Consider the following 23,180-nt stretch of genomic DNA (forward strand, 5'->3'; position numbering starts at 1 on the left):
TTAATAGGCTCTAGAGCATGCACACCTCCCTCAATTTGATGTTGGTTAAGAGCAGCAGTCTTGAACCGAGGGAGTTTAATGAAGTATTATGCTACAACGTTTTACTACTATGTGGAAACACTAATACACTTGGACAACATGGATGGAAGGATTATTATATTTTAATAATAATAACTATACGTGAATCCAGGTTTGAGACGAGATGACACGTTGGACAGAACAAGTTACATCCCTGTCATGTTGGAACCACAGATAAGCCTCATGGAGTGAAAATGGTTATTTTGCTCATAAAAAAAGACCTAATAACAGGTCTATTGCTGGAAGGTGCCAAACAAGAAAATGGAAAAAAAAAATTCCAGCATTTGTGATATTTTGCACCTCTGTGTAAATGACAGGTATGACAGGATATCTCACTGTAAAGGATTCACCTTCTCCTCCTTCCTACAACCAATGCCTTTGGCTGTATGCTGTATCAGACCGGTGCTGATGCTGAAACCTCAAGGGGCCTCATTTGTGAATCATACAGACTTACTTTTGTGTGTAACCTGTGTGTAAGCCCACAAGCAGATTTATCCATTTTTGTTAAAGCACATGTGAATATTTAGAATAACTCCTCACAAATCCCTCTGGTTGTAGGGAAGTGTGATACCAAGTGAGACGAGGAGCCAAATTAACCATAGAAATTTACAGCGCTATGGCATTAACTGATAGATGACTGTCAGCTATGGCAGCTGAAAAGATGCTTCACCTTCTACCCACTGTCACTGGGGGATAATCCAGTGTTTTCATTTGAGCTTAATGTAAATATGAGGATTTTTTTGGCTCTGAAATGAAAGTCTTATCAAACACGAATTTTCAAAGGAATTATTTTACAGGGTGGAATTCAGTTATTTAAAATGAACACAGACCTCCATTTACCTCCTTAATGCCAGCAATGACTATCTCATCCCTCTTCTGTTGTGCTACATGACTAAGCCACCTGCACAATATGAGAGCCATAATGGTTCATGGGGCAGGGAGTCGTGACTCAAGCAGATCTGTTAATGACATTTTTTGTTTTTGCTTGACTCATTCTGTATCAGTGATGCATTTTTATTTTTTATTTCCGTTTCAGTGCCATTGTTGTTAGGCAAATGTATTTTCTTTTTGTTAAAAGTAGTGCAGCAATTAAAACATACGGTAATTGCTCACTTCTTCTTTGAGGTGTCCCAACCTCAGAAGTTGAGGGCCACTCACTGAGAACCTTTCTGGATGTGTCACCAATAATTGCAGCTAATTTGTCATCTATGTGTGACACTGAAGAGGAGCTCTGCCCCCCTTGTCTGTGACTTTTTTTTTTTTAGTGGAGGGAAGGCGAGAGCTCCCACATCTTTGTCTGTATTCCTGTTGTCCGCACGTCAAACCCATTTATTAAGGAAATGATCAAACTTCCATTTGTATCTTTGTGTATTCATTCTTTTTTTCCCTCCCTCTCTTCCTGCCAGGCTGTGTTTGATGTTGATAAAACAAAAGGCCTGACTCTGATAGAAGTATGGGACGGACTTACTCCTGATGATATCAAGGCATGCACTGGCGCACATTTTGAGGTGAGGGCAGTTTAACACGTTTGTATACCGAGGATCCCACATTCCACTGTTTAATGATGATCCTAACCAAGATCCATTTCCTTTCTGGTCTGGTGTGTTCCAGGTGTCTCCCAACCTGAGAAACATGCAACAAATCTAGAGGAGCCGGCAAAGGGTCTGAGATGTGTTTTCGGTTTGTGTCACTTCATTTCTCTGTGATGAATAGTTGGTGATTTAGCAGCCTTAGATGGGTCAAATAAACTTCAAAACCACAAGTGCTTCTGCTCAGCTCCCAGGTAATCAGCAAGCAAATATCAACAGGCTTCAGTCCTCACTAATATTAACTGAATTTGAGCCAACGTGCATGGTTCTTTCTTCTGATATTATGTGTCAAATGGTAGGGAAAGCTTGCATTGTTGCCTTTAACACCATTAAGTTACTATTTTTTTTACTGATGTTTGTGCAACTGTTACCAAACAAGCCATATATTACAATAAAAATAGGTCTTTTTAAAAAAAAATATATATATATAACATTACTTGGTACCGTGAACAAAAAAATATGCAATAGCCTCATAAATATTTCAACTCATGTATCATATTTACCATAAGATCAATAAGCTACTTATGATACACAGAACTGACATGTGTCATAGGTCAGGTAATTTCTCATTCAGCTGATGGGAGTATGTATGTTTTAAACTTGTGCTGCACCAAGTAATGAATACAAGATATATTTTCTCCGTTTAGAACATGAATTAGATGCAGTAATAAGGTGGGCTGATCAGCACTGCCACAAAGACAAACTATTTAAAATATGTCAACTCTTTTTTTTTTTAGCTGCATATGTTTCAGTTGTTGTTGAGTTGATGGGTATGTCATACATTTTAGCCATGAAACAAGAACAAGCCTCAACATTTTGTACTCAGACATTTGCTGTTTTCCTGCCTTTGTATATACAATAAAACACAGCCCTGTGTGCTGAGTGGGAAAAGAGGAGTTTCATTGTTTCTTTTTTCTAAATCTGGATAAAAAAGAATCTTATAACCAACAATAGTCGGCTTGCGCATTCAAATTATTCACCTCATCAAATCACACAGTAATTGAAAGCAAATGACAGCTTTGAAAGTGATGGTTTCTGACACTCTACAGGTTAGAGCTTTCTATATATGGACGGTGGGCTTACATTGACTGATTCTTGATGTGATTTCTCAACTCGAGTAGAGAGGCGCTGCCATTACCTGAGGGCTGTTACATAACTGAAGAACTCAAGCCAGTGGGCTTTGGGGATCAAGAAGATCAAATGGGTGGAGATCATCAAGCAGAAAAATGGAAGAAAGTGACAGGGGCTGTTGCCATCAGCTGTTGATGTTAATCCAGCACATCCCTTCATGAGTCAAACCAGAGAGGTAGCCTAATATGCTGAACTTTTCAACCTATTTTTCATAATGGCACTGGACCTCTGGATTAACAGCCATAGTGACTGTAAATTTAAAAATTCAAGATGCATGGTTAGTAGTGTGTTGCCAGAATCTGAATATGTGAGCCAGTATTTCTGTCTGTATTAGTCACAATTGATGAAGGTTTATCTAATTTCTGTTGTTCTGACAACTGGACAATTGTCTCACTTTTTGTGTGACCAAACTACCAAATCCATGAATTCAAGTTCTTTCTAGATAGGGACAGACCAAATACAAAAAAAACAGCTGTTCCTACTTCAGCATAAACATCAGCATCTCTGTAACAAGGCAACAATGCCTTTTTCATGGTTTGGAGACTGGGTCCACCCCAAACAAACAGAGAGAAACACCAATTAGAGACTCTGCATGCACAATTCTGCCAGTCCGCTCACTATGTCCAAAAGAAAGCACTGAATAACGCATGCAGAGCAAAATTACAATGACATCTACTGATTATAAAAATTGAAAAGAAAGCACTTAAAATGTCTAACCACCCCCACCAATGGAGAAGCCCTGAAGAGAAGCCCCCTGAGCCCACTGGTTCTTGGACTCACAAGCAGAGCACTCAGACAGAACCCCTGTTTAACCAAGGCAATTTCTATCAAAACAAAAAGGAAAGTAAAAGCACACTCTGGAAAAAAGCAATCAGAAAAACAGCAAACTGACTCCATTTGACCCCCAAACATGGAGTACTCAGTGGCAGATTACCTGACCACTGTGACCAATCCAGAACGTAGGAAATCCAGACTCAGCGAGCTCACAACCTGACCGTGGAGTGAGACCGCCACAGGCAGACCTGGCTCCCCAGACAAGAAAGACTGAGCACATGGCAGGAGGTGGAAACTGAGCTGCTGTTTTTAACCACCTGCCAGCTGCATCAGCGAGACATCAGAGACATCAGAGAGAGAGAGAGTGACGCTGCCCCCAGATTACAACCAACGAAGAAGACTTTGAAAAAGTGGGTAATAACTTCATATCCATATCTGCTCCACAAAATATGGCAATGTGCAAAGACAGCTGTGAGATCTGAGAGCTATTGTGACCAGAAATGTCTGTGTCCGCGGAATATAACCACCAAGAAGACTGTCAGATCACATTTGTGCTCCTGCACTATTTGCACTGTACTGATCTCTGTACACAGACTGTATACACACACACAGAACAAATGTGTTTTTATATTCAAGTTGAGTTGAACATTGGTGTATTCTTTTTTTTTTTTTTTTCTTTGATCCAAGTTACAGTCTGAATACTTTACAAATGTTGCATCCATCAAAGAACAAGGGCAATCAGTGCTGAATGATAAACCATAGTGACATCCTGTCTAGCCTATCATTTGACATATTTGGGGACAGGCAGTGGAAGTGATTTCTGATGCAGTGTGGTATGACGGTATTGAATGTATTTGTCCACAGTGATTTAAATAATCAACCCTTTCCCAAGTGTCACTTCTCTTGAGCCATGATTGCGTAAACACAAATCCCAAGTGGGAAGCTTGGCAGAGCCTTAGACGAGCCACCCAGTTTTGCCTTTATCATCGTGGGACTGCACTAGGCGCAGGTCTGAAATGGCTCCTGTGAGGAATTGTTTAGCCAAACTTGGGGGGGAAAAAAATTTTCAGCTTTTATTACATTCTCCATCTTTATACCATTTGTGACCCAGTTTTTTTTGTTTTTTTTGTTTTTTGAGTGACTCATGTTTAAGGTGGCCAGCCAGCTGATTATCACCATGGTAGATATGTCGCTTTTTCGTCATCAAAGCTAAAGTGAATCACTGTCGCTCTCAGTCATTCAAGTGCGTGACCTGAGACATGTTCCTTTGCGTCAACAGTGATTTACATATTTAGCTCTCTATAATTAACAGGACCTCGTTTGAAACCAGCTTCTCGAAAACTGCAAAAAAAAAGAAAAAAAAGAATTGAAATGAAAAACATGTCCAATCCCTTGAAAAGACAGGCACATGGTGCACTTACTGAGGTTTCTGTTCTCAGTAAGTAAACTATTAGCTGATGGACCTTTGACTCTTATTTCAATATGGTGTTTAACATGAAGTCAAGTGGTGGGTGTTTTGACCGCATGAATTTTGAGCAGCCTGACCCCATCATGTGTTATACAGCTGAAAGCTAGAATAATTAATGAGCCTGTTTGTGTGATTATTATTATTATTTTAGATGACTGTAAAACTCACACATGTGTTTGTTACAGTGCATTGCGTATTAGCTAGTGTAAATCCAACCACCGAGTGTTGTCATATTTGGATCCATCCAGCCGCATTTTCATAATTGTGCAACCCGCCGATGTGGATACTGCTCGGGGTGGAGGGGGTGGGGGGCGCTCTCGTCGATCGCGCTCTAGTGTGTGTGCGCGCGCGCGCGTGTGTGTGTGTGTGTGAGAGAGAGGAGAGAGAGAGAGAGTCACTCCAGGTTGGCGCAGGCAGGCACCGGTCCGAGGAGAAAGGAGCGTTGTGCACAGCGACAGCATGGCTTCGTCTCACGGGAGAAGCGACCTGCGGCACGCTGACTGGATGGCAAGTTTACCGCAGAGCATGCACACTACCCCGCTCACCAACCTGGCCATTCCCGGTAGGTGACTTTTCCTACTTGAGAAAAACGTGTCCTTTTTTTTATCTACCCGAATTGCATGTAGCTATTCCAGTGGGTGAGGAAGAAATAGAAATACTATGGGCATTAACATTCAAAATATCTCACTGCTTTGCAAACTTTGATGTTGTACTTTGCGTCCAGTGTAACTCCTGCGACCTGATGTGCTGTTAGACTCTCGGTGTACCCGGTTAGAACAAAGACCTGTTGCGCAACGGGAGAAGTGCCATTTATTTTGAACAGTTCAGCCTCCTGGTGTTTGTGGTCCGCTGTCTGAGGCTGAATGAATGAATAACACCCATGATTTACAGCTTCTCCATCAAAGACGAGTTTGCCCGAGGTTAAACTAAAAAGAGGTGACCAGCAGAGCATCTCTCATGTCAGAGGAGGCTGCTCAGAGGAGGCTGCACAGATGATCCACGCTCTGGTGTCGGACTTTAGGCGTTTTGGGTGGTGGCCATTGAGGAGAGGAGACGGGGAGTGGGATGGGTTCAGTGAAATGATCACACATGGCGCTTCCGATAAAAAAGAAAAATGGGTTGGTGGGCATTTAGCCAATCAGTGTGCACGTCTCCTTTAACTCCATTCAATTTTGATATGCAGGTTGTAAAGCCTACCATTGATCTGACTGATGGAATGGCTTATTAGCAGCCAGTTAATTCCATATCTGCTGCCTAGTGATTATCACACCTCCACACAAAGCGCTTTCATTCTTCATTTCCTTGCATTTCTAATCCTTTGTGCTTCAACCTCTCTTTTTTCCCTCTCTCTCTTTCTCTTTCTCTTTGTCTCACTCTCACTCTTTCCTCTCCCTCTTTCCTGCAATTGGACTACCTGCTGTGTTTAAGGTTGGCATGTGCAGTGCAATGATGGCATTTCACATGCAGATGGCATGGTGCTGAGTGTCCAGTGAGGCGTGGCATAGCACCAACACTGACCACAGCTCTCAAGGACACCAAGGCACATGCATTTTGTAGATTAAATCAAATATCAACTGAAGGACAGAAACAGCACAGCATGTACCTCATGTAGGTGATTTTGCAGAATCTCATGACATGTGCTGTGTTAAACCACAGTTTGTCCATGCTAAGGCAGCATGGAAACATGCTCGGTTCAATTAAATTAGGTATCATTCTTACTGGCCCTAATGGCCTTGGAGCTCAGCTGCTCTCAGTCTTTCCTCAAATTGGATACAGATTCTTAAAACACCCTATGATTCTTTGTACTCTCTTGTGTATGTGTGCACATATTGGCATAATGTTTGTCGAGATAAATTCCCTAATCCACATGGGAGCTTATTTAGTAACAGCCATGTTTTTTTATATAAGGGCATATGTCTGATTTCTCTGATTAGTGATTTTCATATTGCATCCATAATGTCTTGTCTTAGAGCGCAACATAGCATCTGTTCAAGAAGGATTTAAACTGGGACAGACAAGAAAAAAAGTGATAACTGTTTCATTTTCTCCTCCTTAGAGTAATGTTATATTCAGGATGTTTACAATCCTCACAACCAGACTGCTGCTCCCTGTAACCCAGTGTCGATGTGTTTTTGCGAGAAAAAAACCCCACAGTTTACCAGCTGACACAGCCTGAATGATCCAGGCCAGAGTGTTTTGGCTATTTGGAGTACACTACTGTGTGGCTTGATCTGATGGCACAGTTTACTGCTGTTGCCAAAAATGCTAAACAGTCCCCACTGTGCCTGTGTTGCCAGCATTGCACAGCTGTACTCATTAGTATACATAATCATCTGTATGATTGCCAATGAGTTTATTTCAAGATTCCGTGATGACAGAAAAGACTTCATTAGTGTCAGTTTTTCGTGGTGTTTTAATGGGATCAATTTGTCACCTTTCTCCATGACTGGTATATGAGCCAATACATAATGTGTGTAGGATAGGGACAATACTGTACCTGTCTATGCACAACACATAATAGATTCTCAAGAGAGCGCATGTGTTTGGCAGATGCAACAGCTGCCTCATGACAGATAGTACCTGCTGCTGGTTCCTTTGACCTATAGAGCTACTCTACCTGGCAGCTATTTGTGTCTCATAGTATTATGCTGATCATGGACCTTGGTCAGTTTAGCATTTTTTTAATGCTAGTTTAATTGGTTGGGCAACCAATGTGAGCAATTAAAAAAGATTAATTTTCAAATGACAAGCTCACACTTACAAAGGTTTAAGGGTTAATAGGCTGAGGGATATTGCCCCAGTCCATCATGTGGACTGCAGTGGTGCCATGTCAATGGTGGAGCACCAGCTAATCAAAGCAGGTAGCCTACTTCCCTTCAATGTGAATGTGATATAAGTTTACACAAAGAGACTTTCAAAAATGTTAAGTCTGGTGTATAAAAAAAGAGCACACAAATACACATAAACCCACACTCTAAAATATGTGTAAGAAATGATAAACTGGAGTTTTAGTGGCCATTGGGATGCATTGGAAAGGTTGCTCAGAGGATCCAGTTGGGGCTGGAGATTCAGATATACTAATGTTTTATTCAATTGGTAGCCAATAAAGAGTGACATGCTGCTGTCAACACTCAGTGAGTCCTTCAGAAACAGAAATTAATATGTAAAGCAGTCCTACAGGTTTTAACTCAAAAATTATTTTAATGTCTTTGTTGTCTGGAAGTGGGAAAAGCTACTTCTGAAGAAATAATCTAAGTTCAGGACTTATCCTCTATACAGTATCTTCTGAGCTAAGGAGAGTAGAATACATTAAAGAGGACTGTGTACAACTTAATATTCTCAGTGTAACTAGGATAAGAAATGTTGCATTTCTTTGAAAATAGACCCAACCAGAATCTTATTTCATGAGAATAAAATTGTCTCTAAAATGGAACCTTGAGGTACACCGCAGAGAGAGCAGAACAAAAAGTTATGTGTCCTGTCCTGCATTGAACAGCTATGTAGGAAGCAAATCACTATAAAGCCAGCTCCTGAATGCCAGAGAAGAGAATGATTGTTTTTGTCAAAATTGTCAAAATTGTATAATTGCCAGAGTCCGAGACACCAATAAATCATTCGTCCCTTTGAGGAGAGCTGACTCAGATCTGTTATAAAATCTGACTGAAAACTGTCAAGTTAAGGAGAGAAGCTGTGAATAGACAGCCTTTTCCAAGAACTATATGTAATAACAATTTTGCACCAGGTCAACGAGTGCAGACTTAGATGGTACTGTAGATATAGGGAACATAACCATTGACCACTGAGTTGTTTATTTAGAGTAATTACAGATAGAGTTGTTTATCATGCTATGACTCATGACACAGCACAGCAGCCATGGACCTTGCTAATTTATTATTTATTATTATATAAAAATACACACACAAATGTACATTTTGATAAGATTAATCCTGTGGCAGAACCACTTTGTGAGATAAGAGCATGATTGCTTAGACATGACTCAGCATGTGTTGGCCGACCCATTGAGACTACAAGCAGTCCAATTGTGCCAGTTTTGCTCTCTAGCAGGGTGAGGGGATGAGCAGGGGAGGAAGGAGGCCAGAGGGAACTCGTAGTAGATCAAAGATGCAGGTCATTAAAGGGAGAGAAGAAGGGAAAGTTTGAACTTTGTCTTCCCCAAGCTGCAGAGGCATGGTGGGCTGTTTTTCTGTGGCTATTGTTAGATCTGGCAGGTGAGTGCTGAAGACTGCCTGTCAGAGCATTCGTGTGACTGAGGTGGTCAGCAAAGGTGTGCTGCCTTCCAGAGGTAGCTACTGCAGATCTGTCTCTCTGCGGCTCTGTCACCATGAAACAAGCTTTACTTGAGGAAAGGGAATGACTGTCACAGTTTCACCGTCTTAGCAACTGAATTGGATTTTCTGTATTTTTGGAATATGAGCTGACTGGCACAGACAAAAAAATGTATCCATGCCCAGCATGTGTCTGCCACGACTGCATTTAAATTTAGACAACGTCTAAATGTTCATGTTATATCTATGCGTTGGTAAATTTTACAGGTCAAAATATTTATAATCATTCTCTGAAAAAGTTGTGTGTCAAAATGTTTATTGCTTTTTTGCTGCATGAATATTTTTTTGGCCACCAGGGGACAGAGGAACTCTAAAACAAGCTGACACAACCTGGCCTATACTATTTCCCTTATATTATTTTGTAATTATGTTTTCCTTGTCACATTACATACAGTGACTTATTTTTCCAATACTGATCAATATAGCTGTCAAACATCCTGCTGAAATGGCCTAGCTCTTCTGTTGTAGTTGTTAATATAACAAGTTATGTAATTGGTTTTTAGGTTGCTATATCTTGTTTTTGTTTTATATTATAATTAAATATTTGTCATGATATTATCATTGCAATAATTTCAGGCAAGGTACAGGCAGCATGTGCCTAATATTTATTTCAGAATTGGGGTGTGAGTTGTACCTATAATTAAAATGGATTAATTTGCTATCAAGGGGAATTACATTGGGTCGACTTCATTCAAGGGAAGAAAACTACTGCAGGGGATAAGACACTTTACTTCAAAGATAGTAGAGTGCCCACATTAAACCAAAGCGTAAGATTTGCATGAGAGGGCCTCAAGGGAGCGATACTTAGCCTCTCCAATGGCTGGCAGTAATAGCTCAAAGCTTTTCTAGAGGTATGAAATGAATAGCATACCTTTGGCCAGGGGGAAGGGGTGAAGGCAGTTGTATTAAATTATGATGGCCTCACAGGCAATAAAAACAAATACATTGCAGAAGAGGCATCCTCAGTCTGATGTGGAGGGGAAAGGCTGGCCCAGGATGTTTTGCTAAGTCTACTCATCAGTCCCTCGACGAGATCCCTCAGCTGCCGTTTAGGATGAATGGTATCAGATGCCAGGATAAACACTGGAAATGCAGTGAGATGGTTGATGGGCAGGAAATCAGCCAGTTAAAAGCCACTGGAAAACAGATGAGTTAAATTCAAAACAAACGAAAGGAGGTAATAGCTTAATAGAGGGAGATAAACAGAGAGAAAGATACAGAAAAAAACACTTGTTGGGAATTGAAGCAAATTGTTGGCAAAGAAGTGGGAAACAGTACAGCTTTTTTCTGTCACTGGAAATGACCCCATGAGTCATGACCCGCCTGAAATCTTTGCTAAAGCTCAGATTAAGTTTGACCAAATATATTGTGTGTGATAAGGCCAGATAGTTCAGGCATATTGGAAATGTATGCAGTGTGTGCACACTGTCTCCCACAATAAATGGAAAGAAGTAGAGAGACAGGATAAAAAGTGAGGTTGGAGCAAATTGAACAGGAATTTGAAAAATACAGGCCTGCTTAAAGGTGTACAGAAATGGCCGTTTGTCCTGTTTGTCGCGCCGAGTTGTCACGAGCTGCAACACGAGTTTACCCGAGTAGGGAAAACGAATTTTATTGGTCGTTATCGAGCGGGCGGGATATTCAAAGCTTGGGGCGAGCCCGAGCTCTGTGTGTGTGTGTTGTCTCAGACGTTTGAATGACGGATTACGGATCCAATATCAGTGGCTGGTGAATCATGTACAGGCTGACGTATAATCCGTGCGCCTGCATTATCCAATGCGAAAAAAAAAATACACACTTTCATCCCGGATTTACTCAAAAATAGAATTTTGCACAAAGTTTGGCCTCATTGGCCTATGAGTTATTACACTAATTTTATGATCCAGAGTGGGCTCAAATTCAGTTTTCTTTTCTGTACACCTTTAAAGTAGAAGAGAGGAGCGGGACTTGAAGAGTTACTAGAAAACCGTAGAAAGCTTCATGCTGGGAGAGTGTAGAGGAGGGAGGATGAGAAGCCTGCTGCTGGTATCTAGTATCATTTGGCTCATCTCCACCCTATTACTTTCCATTTCCCTTCTTCCCTCATTTTCTCCTCTTCTCTCCTCTCCTCTCCTCTCCTCGGCGTCCTTAAATAGATCTTGAAAGAGTGCATGGTGAGCTGTAATGATTTGTCATGAAAAAGGGCATAAACCACCAGCCGTTCTTTCTTAATGGTCTGCTCTTGTTTGGCCAGAATGACTCAGTTAACACAGGTCAACTCTCTAAGGTAACAGTCATCACCCACCACTTTGGTCATCAAACATAATCATCATCATCACCATTATCATTATCAATAAATGAATTGCTCTGTTATCTTTGTCTCAGCTTGTTTCAGTCTTTATCTCTTTCTTTTTCGATTGCTCCACTTTCTTCACATCTTCTTCACCCAGTAGCATGACATCATTGACTTCATGTTAGTATCCACAGGTGATAATGGAGCCATAAGGGAAAAGCACACTAGCATCTGTCTAAGTTCTACTAGGTAAACAAACCATGCTGAACATCTTAGATACAGACAGGTGTCAGCCACCATAGGCGCTTCAGTCTGCCTTTGCATTGATATGACAAGTGTCTGAACTCTACTCGAGTGATGAATACAATTATTTTAAAAGATGGAAGATGGCTGGGTGTTCGTGTGATGGGGGTGTTGAGCGCTGTCCGACACATTGGTTTAAAATCTCCCACAGCTTTTCACATCATTTTCATACTCATCAAATCATTCAGTGACCTCACCTCCTGCCTTGTGTGAATGGGTGCATTGTCACCCTGGGTGAGACTGCTCCCTTCAGTGTGGAAATGTGTCACCATAGGAAAAAGGTGACCACTCAGAGCAACTTTGTATTGATTTGCAGTGACCCCTCCTTCACCTGAGCCTGCTGTAACTAAAAGCCTTATCAAAGTGGACAGTTTTAAGCCTGATATAAAAACGTAAAGAGGGTTTCTGCCTTGTGGACACAAACTGAGAGCTGGTTCCACAGGAGAGGAGCCAGACAGCTGAAGGCTCTGCCACCACTGTCGATGTTACCTGGCTATAGGTGAGGAGGAGGATTTTAAACTGTTTTCTGTGTTGAGTAAGAGGTATTGGGATCATCAACATCCTGATCATAAAGATTAGTTCACAAATAGAACAGTGGGACAGATGTATACCAGTTTTTCCAGCATCCTTTCAAAACAGGATGTTTTTAGTTTTCACAATGTTTCACAAGTGTGAGAAAGCTGTCCTCGAAACTTGTCGCACAGGTGACGTAAAGGTCATGACCCTAAGGTTTCTGACTACAGGCATGGAGGCTATGGTAATGCCATTCAGAGGAAGCACATAGTCAGATAATATATTTTTGAGATGTTAATGGAAGAGTAAAATAACTTAAAGCAGATATCAGTGGAATGTTTTTGTTAATATAAGTCCTAAATAGTCCTATTTTCCGTCAGCAATCACTTACATGAAGTATTTCAGCCTAAACACGAGTCTCTCCGTCACTCTGCTCTGCTGTAACCCGAGGAGAAAATTTTCCTTGTGGGATACAAGTGTTATCCAATGAGGAGAGAGAACGGCATGAAGGGCTGTGTGTGCAGCCAAGGGATGCGCGTGAATGTGGTGACGTAGCACGAGGACCAATTGATGCCTGACAAGGGCGGGGGCTGCTAACTCATGGTGCGTTCAAAGAAACTCGTACTTTGTGTTTTTCCTTCCTGTGAAGTCATACCAGTTCGATCTGGTACGAGTTCACGGGTCGGAAGTTACGAGTGGCCGTTATAGGGAACTTTCACAGACAACAGGATGGTAAAAACACGAGCTACGGGTTACCTGGAACGCTACCAAGTCGTAGTTGTGACTTGAAGCTGTAACTTACGGTTTCAAAAGCCTGCCTTGAACGCAGCATTAGCCGAAACGGCCGTGAAGCTGATATCTGCTTTAACATCTGAGTTAAGGAGTAAAAAATCATTGGTCATCCTGGCCTCAGTGGACTACCTGGTTAGTCTCTCCTAGCTCCATAGTTAAATACAGCTGGGTGTCATCTGCAAACAACTGCGATATCTGATGCTTCATGATAATACTGCCATATTGGATGTGCTTTTGTAAGGAAGAGGTATTGTAAGCAAGAACAAACTTGAATCTATCTTCAAGTCTCTCTTTTAAGATCCTGTGATCGATGGCTTCAAATGCAGCTGAAATCCCAGCTAAAATCTTCAGGCAGACAATTCCTATCTAAATCATCACATAATTGGCTTGCAACTACCGGTACTTTTTCAAGGAATTGAGAAGGTCATCGCAACCCCACTTTTATATCAGTCTCTGTATAACCTGTTGGAGTTGTCACAGTCTGATTATATCCTGCACTGGGAAAAAGCTGATATATCACTCGAATGCGCGAACATCACAGTCATCAAATGTGTCCATGTTCTTGATGCTATTTTCTGGTAGTTCTGAATGCAGATGTCACCTCAGTCTCTTTGTGTCTCAGTTCTGGGGCTAAATTGTTTCTTTTAAAATGCATGAGCTTTAAAAACAATCCATTTTCTGCACAGTACACTTCAGAAACTCAAATGTTTCCTCACATCTTCAAATGATTGCCACTTGAGACTTGCTGCAGCACTAAGGTAGAGCAAATTATTTCAAAATACAAACAATAATTAATCATTTTCAAAGCTCAGGCACAAAAGCTTAAACCGCAGTTTCTACCTCTCTGCTGCACAGCTTTCTCTTAATCTTCTCACAAATGATCTGCACACTTGTTCAGCCCTTCAGGGTTGATACCACCTCTCTTTTTCCTGTGGGATTGCTGCTGTCTGCAGTATAGCATAATGCCCAGGTGTAGATTTTGGTCATACATATTTAAGGCAATGCTTGTTAGTAATGCACAGAGAGGAAAAGAAAGTTTTATTACTTTGCTGTAGGCATTTCATTATAGCATGATAAGATATTGGCCGTGCTGTTTGCATGTCTCAGGGGACAAGTGAATTTAATTTACACAAACTCAACATGTGAAAATAAATATCTAATGAGTATCCTAATGAACTGTGCAGCAAAATGCAGTTACAGTAGTGTCTGTTGTTAACAATTATTCATTTGTTGATTGGTCGAGTAATTGATTATTATGATAATCCATACAATAAATCATATTACCTCAGTTCAGCTTCTCATGAGTAAAGATTTGCTCTTTAACCCTAGAACACTAACGTTACAAAAAGTAACACCATCACTAACGCCGGGTATTTTTTACCCGATATAATATACCCATAAAAAAATATTTCTCACCAAAGTATATTAAAATACAACAATACATGGCAAATTTAAGTACACTTCCTTAATTTTCCACTGTACAATGTTTCACAAAATGAAAAAAAGGTATCATGGTGACCCTATAAAAAAATGTCCAAAATTTGTGATTTTTTTTTTGTTTTTTTAACAAAAACTTCCTTTAAAAAAAACTAATGGAGCTGGGACTTTGTCCTTCAGACCACCCATTTGTGGGACATTTGAGCCTTATTTGGTGGAGTAAAAAGAAAAAAGAAGAATTTTCAGCATCACCAGAAATGGTCGCCAGATTTAGATACATAAACACTAACGTCGGGTGAAATCCACCCGAACATGTGCCTGCTGAAAAAACTAGGGATGGGAGCAGGGTAACATGCCTACCTTCAATGACGTCAGTGAGCAGTATGAAGCTACCCAGGGACCCATGAAACTCAGACAACAGCAACATAATGAAAATTATGAAACAATAATTTCACGGGTGAAAATCACCCGACGTTAGTGTTCTAGGGTTAAAGATTAAACGTCTTTAGATTTTGTAATGTTAGTCAAACTAAATAAGCCCTCACTTTGGAATTTACTGGCATTTTATAGCCCGACCAATTTGTAGAAAAAATAACTAGTTAGATAAGTGGGTGATGGAAATGATTATATGACAATTATAGTGATTTGTTGCATGACCTTCAAAGCCAAAGAGAAATCCTTCCCTGCAACAACAGCAGAACCAGCTGTTGCAACAGTCTAAGGTCACACTCTGCTACGCTGTGACCCTGCTGGTACAGCTCAGCCTGTAGTGATGCTGTTTGTTGCCCTGCCTCAGGATTCAGCTGTCTGCTCTGCTTATGGTCATTCTCTGGGCTGACTTCAAAGGCCTGGCATTGGTGTATAGATAGCTGAAGGTCAATTAAGGCTCTCTCTCTCTTTCCCTCTCTCTCTCTCTTGCTCTGTCTCCCTCTGTCTCTGTGTGCATAATGTGTGTGTGTGTGACAGTGAGAAAATGTGATGAAGAGACAAGAAAGGATGAGAAACTGATTGAAAAGATGGGAGCAGGAGGTGGATACCAGAATTACTGTCAGCCTGATTCGCGTAACATGTGCACACAGACACACACACACACACACACACACACACGCTCAAACAGGCATAAAAGGACATACAACCTCCAGACCTAAGTAAGGGAATTTTGTATCAGTACTAAAGAAATCACCAAGGGAAGCATTAGTTCAATAACAAACTTTCACATTTTCCCAATTGTTATTACCATCACAGTTTTTTCTTTTCTTTTCTTTTCAAAAGTATTTTTTGGGGGGAGTTTATGCCTTTTATGACAGGACAGTTAGAGAGAGACAGGAAATGGGGAGACAGAGAGAGGTGAATGGCATGCTGCAGCGAGGACTTTTTAGAATAGTATAAACTACAAAGAACATTTGTTTAAATGGTCTGTTTACCCAGATCACAATTATGCTAATTATTTACGTAATACACAGAGATGTCTTTCCATTCACAGAGTATTCTGTTTGTTCTGCTGAGATTGTGAGATTTCTGCAGCTGCTCCAAAATAATAATGTTGAATGGAAATGTGCTTGTGATGCTGGAGGCACTGAACAATGATATTTGAAAATATGCGACAGCACATATCTTTCCCAAAACACTTCCTTTTATACAGGATAATCCACAAAACAGTTTTCATCTCCGCTACCATCTAAAGAAAAAAGAACAAGATTTATGTGCTTTTGGCAAAAAAAAAAAAAGTTCAGTCTATCTAGTCTTAGTTGTATCTAGCGTAAAATAACTCTCATCTATCTTGGAAACCAGTTGAGTCAATGCCAGTAGTTTGTTTCTCATCTTTTATTTTCTCTCTGAATCTTTGCAAGATTTTATCTGACTTCTAGAAATGCTTCAAAAACTTTTGTTATTAAATTGACGAGGACATATCTAGGATTTCATACGTGCTTTACAAGAAAAATCTAAAATAGAACTAACAAAAGCTATTGAGAACGTGGCCCCCAGGAATTGAATTTCCATTTGACTATGTTTTGTTAGAATCCATAAAACTAATATCCATTATAACAGGAGCATAGTTCAATTTTGAGGCTGTGTTACACAAATAAAGATTAAATGCTGCAATCTGAAATAAAAAACCCTACAAGGAAGTGTGAAGGACTTGCGAAAAATGTAAAGGAGCCTTTCTGAGGGGGTTAGAAAATCTCCAGAGGTCTGAAACTGCAGACTGAGTCACTGAGGATTGGGCTAATATAGCACTTTTGAAGGCATATTTACAAAGTCAGAGGATCACACTGGTATCAGCTTTAAACAGAAAACGGAAATCTCCACCTAGAAGTGAAACCCACAAAGACTTATTGTATTGTGGAGTGTGTAGCAGTCATCCTAATGAAACGGACCCATTGTGAGCATATAAGGTATTAGAGCTAGTCAATTATTTTGTTTATTACATAATTTGCTGCTTTTCTTTTTCCTCCAAACAGTAAAATCAGAAATTTAGAGATACTGGACTGCGATGACATCACCTTTAGCTCTATGAAACTATATTTTTTAGACATTTCAGATGTTTTATAGATTCACAGATGAATCGTCATTTAAAATAATCATTTGTTGAGTACATACTTGCACTTGCATCATCTGCCACTTCAGGGGTCGCTGATAACACTAGACCAAATTGAATTGGTTTGTTAAAGAAAATAGGCACACTCCCATGACTCATTCCTATCTGTCTTCTCCTTGTGTTCTCAAGTCAAGGCCAAAGTTATTGTTTCCCCTCCTTTCAGCTTCTCATTGTCTTCCTCAGCTGCTCCATACTCTGATCATTAGGAAACGAAGTAAGTCTATGCAGAGTAACGTAAAGTATACAAAGGCAGTTACTGGAGGGACACAAATCTGTCCACCAATTAACAGTTATATTTTAGGATTCACTATGGAAATATGTAAACTGTAAGCTATGGAAGTAACATATAAATGATCATATAAGTGCAACATTTTCTCTGGGATATGAAGAAAAAAGTCAGTGTACTGTATGTCTGCACAGACTTCTTTTCAAGCTGTCAGAGTTCACGGCTTATAACCACGGATGCTATTATTCACTGACTATCAGTTTTGTTGCCATGGTACCAGGCCGTTTCCAGCACTGACCCCTGATCTTACAGCCGTGTCCCACTGCAGAAACAAAACAGTCAGCACTCAGTAAACCAGCACACAGACTCATGTTCGTGTCCTTCCCATGCAGGTTCCCATGATTCCTTCAGTTTCTACATCGACGAGGCGTCTCCAGTGGGCCCCGAGCAGCCGGAGACGGTGCAGAACTTTGTTTCTGTATTTGGCACGGTGGCCAAGAAGCTAATGAGGAAGTGGTTGGCTACACAGACTATGAACTTCACCAGCCAACTGGAGGCTGGGGTCCGCTTCTTTGACCTGCGCATCTCCACCAAGCCCCGCGACCCTGACAACGAGCTGTTCTTCGCCCACGGGCTCTTCAGTGCCACGGTCAGAGCACCTCGTGGAGTTTGGATGGTTATTGACGTGATGAATATTTAGAGATGTTTGTGGTTGCTAAGTGATGTTTGTACATTTCTGCGTATGTGGCAGCATATTTATGTGGGAGTTCAGACTGAGAGCTTACTAATCACACAAGGTCCTTCAGAGATTTCAAGCACATCACAGTTGTCTGTGTGCCCATATGTCATAAAAGAAATTATTAATACTTTCATTTTTCTTTTTTTTAGGTCAGAGAAGGCCTAGAACAGATCAGCAGTTTCCTGTCTGCTCATGCCAGAGAGGTCGTATTCCTGGACTTCAACCACTTCTATGGCGTACAGAACCTGCACCATGAAAAGCTGGTGGGCATGTTAAAAGAGGTGTTTGGAGAGAAGCTCTGCCCAGTCGTCTTTGCTCAGGAGGTATGATCAAATTAAAATATGTCTAGCACTTAACAGGGACTAGGATTAAAGCCAGCCTTATTTGTCCCAGACGTTTCTTTTGGCTTAACAACTCTTGATTGAGAGAAGACTCATCCGAGGCAGAGGCCTTTTTTTCTTTGTGTTTGTCTTCAAAAGGTTTTTGATGAATTGTCTTCTCAGTGCTGCGCAACAGTGATTTCAGTGTTTTGATTACTTAAGATGCAAGGTTAACTCTTAAGATCATAGCTTTCCTTCATGCACTGCCGACAAGCAAGGATAAAGTGTAGAGAGGAAGTAAAAGGCCAATAGTGACTACTGGATTCTGGGAAAATAATGAACTTCTTCTTGGTGCTATGGGGCCTTGTGTGTTGTGTTTAATTTTAGAGCAGACAAATGACAAGAGTTTTGTACTCAACAGGTATCAACACACACACACACACACACACACACACACACACACACACACACACACACACACACACACACACACACACACACACACACACACACACACACACACACACACACACACACACACACACACACACACACACACACACTCTTCTGTCCCCTGTCCTCCATTCATTTGTCTATGAGTATATCCACTCAGCTACATGCGTGTCTGCCCTTTACCTCACAGTTTCTCTCCTATCTACCTTGTTAATCCACTGCACTGTACTTCTGTGGCTTATTCCAAAGGGAAATATGCACACAAGGTCATTATCACAAAACAAATCAACTTATCATAGCTACTAATACGCTATTTAGTTTATTACATGGCTACTTTCATTAATCATTTGACACACAATATTGGTATTGTTGCTGGTAAAAGACATTTATATAGCTACAATCTTTCAACACCAAAACTCGATCAGCCATGATGCAACCATTAGATTATTATTTTACCACAAAAGCAAAATAAACGTTGACTGTGGTTTGAATGGATTAAACAGAAACAAAGAAAGAGAATGGCAAAAAAAAGGGTAATATCAATTATGGCTGCCAGTCTTCAAACTTTGTAATTCTATTCAAATGCCTTTTGAAAAGTCTGAAAAAACTTCAAAAGTACAAAGGCTTTTTTTTTTTAATTTCTCTTTCGGTTCTTTTTAGTTTTATGTTTTCTTGATAAGCGGCATTGAAATAAAACTGTTTGTTTATGAAACAAAGCATTCTGTCCTCCAAAGTAACATACGTGACAATTTCTGTGGTCAGTCAGAAGCTAGTATTGAACATTGCTGCTTAGAGTAATAGTCACCATGATGTGCTGTCAGGCAATTTACATCCTCTTATTTCTGTTTGCTTTTATTCAAATAAACATCAGGCTTTTTTAGAAACTACCAGGTACCTCTCAGCCACCTGTTAAGGATGTTTACTGTCACTCATCACACAAGGGGCCCTTTTATATTTTCTATTCCACACTCACCACCATCATTTTTTATTTCCTCACCTGCTGCCATCTCTCTTCATGACCTCCTGCTAAATGAAAAACACTTTCCTTCCCCTTCATCCTCAGGTGAGTCTGCAGTATCTGTGGGAAAAGGAGTATCAGGTGCTGGTCTTCTACCACCACCCCATGGCCCTGGAGGTGCCCTTCCTGTGGCCAGGACAGATGATGCCTTCTCCCTGGGCCAACACCACAGACCCAGAGAAACTGATTCAGTTTCTCCAGGCATCTGTCACTGACCGCAGGTCAGTCGCTACTTCCATTTCACTATGGGCACTTGAGGTTAAATAGGACAAAAGCTGATGATTTTTTAATGGAGGTATTTTTATTGCTTTGAATAATTGTCTGTGTGTCATTAACTTTGTTAAATGTTTTATAGCTTGAGTCATAAAGTCCAACATGATGGGGAATTTTATTATGATTTTGATTTATTGTCATTGTGCTGATGCTTTAACCAGAGTTTACAAGGTTTCACTTGATTTATTTCATTTGCTATAATGCTGTAGCCCTCTGCTACATCGAGGGGAATCAGAAAAGATTAAATGCACAAATAATGGCAACCTTTTGGCTTTGTGACACAAAGTAAGTAAAAAAATAAACCTCTGCTCACTTTGAAAGTATGTTCACACATAGATACTCTAAAAGAAAAGACAGAAATGGGGAAGAGATTCTGATAGCATGTCAAACTTTAGTGTCTGTTGTTTCGGAAGGAAATGTTTTTGTTTAGGTAATTCATTCTGACACAGAAGTTTATTATATAGCACTTTTTCTGCAGCTGAGGTTAACACACTCTGCATAAATGAATAAAATGGCAAAACAATGTGAATGCTTGATGTGTCTTTTGTAGGAGAAAGGGGACGTTCTTTGTCTCGCAGGTGGTTCTGACACCCAAGGCGAGCACAGTGATGAAGGGCGTAGCGAGCGGACTGAGGGAGACAATCACAGAAAGGTGTGTGTGTGCGTGTACCTGCTCATTTGTGTGTTTGTGTGCAATGCAGAGGCTGGAAAGAACATGGCAAATGTGTCCCGTTCATGCTCAGTGTAACTCAATACGACTGGAAAGGAGGCAGGATTAGCACCGCTGGTGGCACACAATGTTCAACATACACACACACACTGTGGGACCGAAATTATAGCAACCCCTCAGGCACCAAAGGCCACAGAAATGATAGGATTTACCCGTAACAACTCATGACAAAAATCCACACACACACACACATACGCATAAACAGTCACATGTGAGTCATTGTGGCATTTTATAATGAAATCCAGAGGCATGTTGGTTTGCACAGGTATCCCCAGGCGTTTGACACTGACCTCATTCAAGTGTTGTTGTTTTTTTCTTTGAAAAGCTGCCACCAACCATAGGCAATGCTCCTCATCTTTCTCCTCCTTCTTTCTGAATCTCCCCTTCTCAATTATAGTGGAAGGTTTTTTTTTCCTTCTGATTTTCACCCTTAGCTTTGTCTGTATTTCACTCCCCCTTAATGTCACCAGTTTGTTAAAAGGCTCAGCAGCAAAACCATCAATTTTCCTCACATGAATTATTCATTTGATAACTCCACTATCAGCCTTTCCCACCAGGCGTTGGGTAACTTTGATGTAGGCATCCTTCAAAAATACCCATCCATTCATGTCGCCACGCAGACTTTGCTGGCGTAGGACTCGAACGGAATGAGAAAAGCAGGTGCCAAAGGAGGAGAATTTTGTCACGCACAAAGCTGGGCGAGGCATCTGCAGGAGTAAAAAAAAAACCCTCCCCTGGTGCTCGACTCATGAACATGTCCAGCAAGTGTTCGGAGTGTCATCCTCGCAGCTGGTTGTCTGGCTTGCAGACATCACATGCTGCGTCCCACAGATCTCTTATCACAGCGTGCCCCTCTCTGTGTTAAACCGACCAACCGTGAATCATCCCCTCTTCTATATCTTTTCTGACTTTATCCCCCACACCCTCCTCTTTCTCTCCCCCGTGACGTGTGTCTGTATGTGTGTTTGTCTTTGCCTGCCTGTGTATGTGTGTGTGTGTGTGTGTGTTTCCATGTATCCTCTCAGGGCCTTACCGGGCATGATGCAGTGGATCAGATCGCAGAGACCCGGGGAGAGTGGCATCAACATTATCACTGCTGACTTTGTGGAGCTCGGAGAATTCATCAGTGCCGTCATCACCCTCAACTATCACCTGGACGATGATGATGATGATGCTACCTGAGAGCCTGCGGGGGGATGTTAGAGAGCACGGTTGCCGCCACCACCACCACCAACCACCACTTCTGCTGTTGCTGCTGCCAGTGGCTGGTGGATGGGGGTCTGTGTTCTCACTGTTTTCTCTTTGGCATTCATTTCAGGAGGGGAGCTGCACTGCTCCTTTCACTTTATTTAGGGCTATAGTGAAGTGAGAGTGAGAGGTCAAATGGAAAAGGAGGTTTAGGGAGGACAATTAGTTGAAACAGAAGTGGTTGGTTTGGTTTGAGCACTAACAAAGAGAGAAAGAGAGATTTTGTTTGTTTCCTATTTTTGGGGATCACAATATTGTCGTTGTTTTTTTTTTTAAGTGAGATGTTGATTTTCTTTACTTCCTGTGCTGTAAAAATAACTGCTTTTATCCACTGATCTAATCCACTGTTTCTAGGCTTACCACTCCATCATGGGTCAATTCCTCAGAGCATATCAACTTTCTGCTAAACCCATGGTATGTCATTCTTGATATTCTAGTAACAGTGACAGTTTCCTTTTTTTTTGTTTCAAATGAGTCTGTGTAGCTTAAACCTCTTACATAGTCGGCTGGTGTAAGTAGCTAGCAGTTGTTTGTCTCGGTTGGAAAACCTGTTTAAGAGAATTTTTTTTAAATTCTTTATTTTCGAAAGAATATGCACCTAATCCTGTGTTCAAAAAGCATTATTATGCTGTGTTTATTTGATACACAGACTAAGTTAAAATTAACCATATCTATTTCTTTGTGGAACAGTAATTTCTCATTTGATTTTTCTGCCAGTAATGGTCTCTAGTGAAGTCATCTTATAGGATAGGCTGATTCCCCTCCTTGCTCAAAATGACTGAGAAACAGGCAGAGTGAACCTCAGCCAAGAAAAAAAACAACTTAATTTCTTGTGGATCCCAGTCAAATAATCACTTTTTTAATTGTCAAG

The 23,180-nt window shown here is 40.8% G+C and overlaps 2 protein-coding genes across 2 annotated transcripts in view; both read left to right on the plus strand.

Annotated features, from left to right (window-relative positions):
• oxct1a (3-oxoacid CoA transferase 1a) overlaps positions 1–2,558 on the plus strand; it is a 51,439-nt gene extending 48,881 nt beyond the window's left edge. The window contains exons 16-17 of the mRNA XM_083978943.1: positions 1,485–1,586; positions 1,690–2,558. Of these exons, the coding sequence (XP_083835069.1) occupies positions 1,485–1,586; positions 1,690–1,725 (138 nt within the window). The 3' untranslated portion in view covers positions 1,726–2,558. The remainder of the gene's footprint in view (positions 1–1,484; positions 1,587–1,689) is intronic.
• Positions 2,559–5,499: 2,941 nt separating this feature from the next.
• plcxd3 (phosphatidylinositol-specific phospholipase C, X domain containing 3) lies at positions 5,500–22,243 on the plus strand (the record flags this gene model as incomplete). Its single annotated transcript, XM_083978386.1, has 6 exons — positions 5,500–5,602; positions 17,921–18,177; positions 18,417–18,590; positions 20,104–20,279; positions 20,882–20,983; positions 22,087–22,243. The coding sequence occupies 6 exons, from the start codon at positions 5,500–5,502 to the stop codon at positions 22,241–22,243; spliced, it is 969 nt and encodes a 322-aa protein (XP_083834512.1).
• Between the last annotated feature and the right edge of the window lie 937 nt (positions 22,244–23,180).

Source organism: Trachurus trachurus (genome assembly GCF_905171665.1).
Source record: "Trachurus trachurus genome assembly, chromosome: 9".
Taxonomy (NCBI): Eukaryota; Metazoa; Chordata; class Actinopteri; order Carangiformes; family Carangidae; genus Trachurus; species Trachurus trachurus.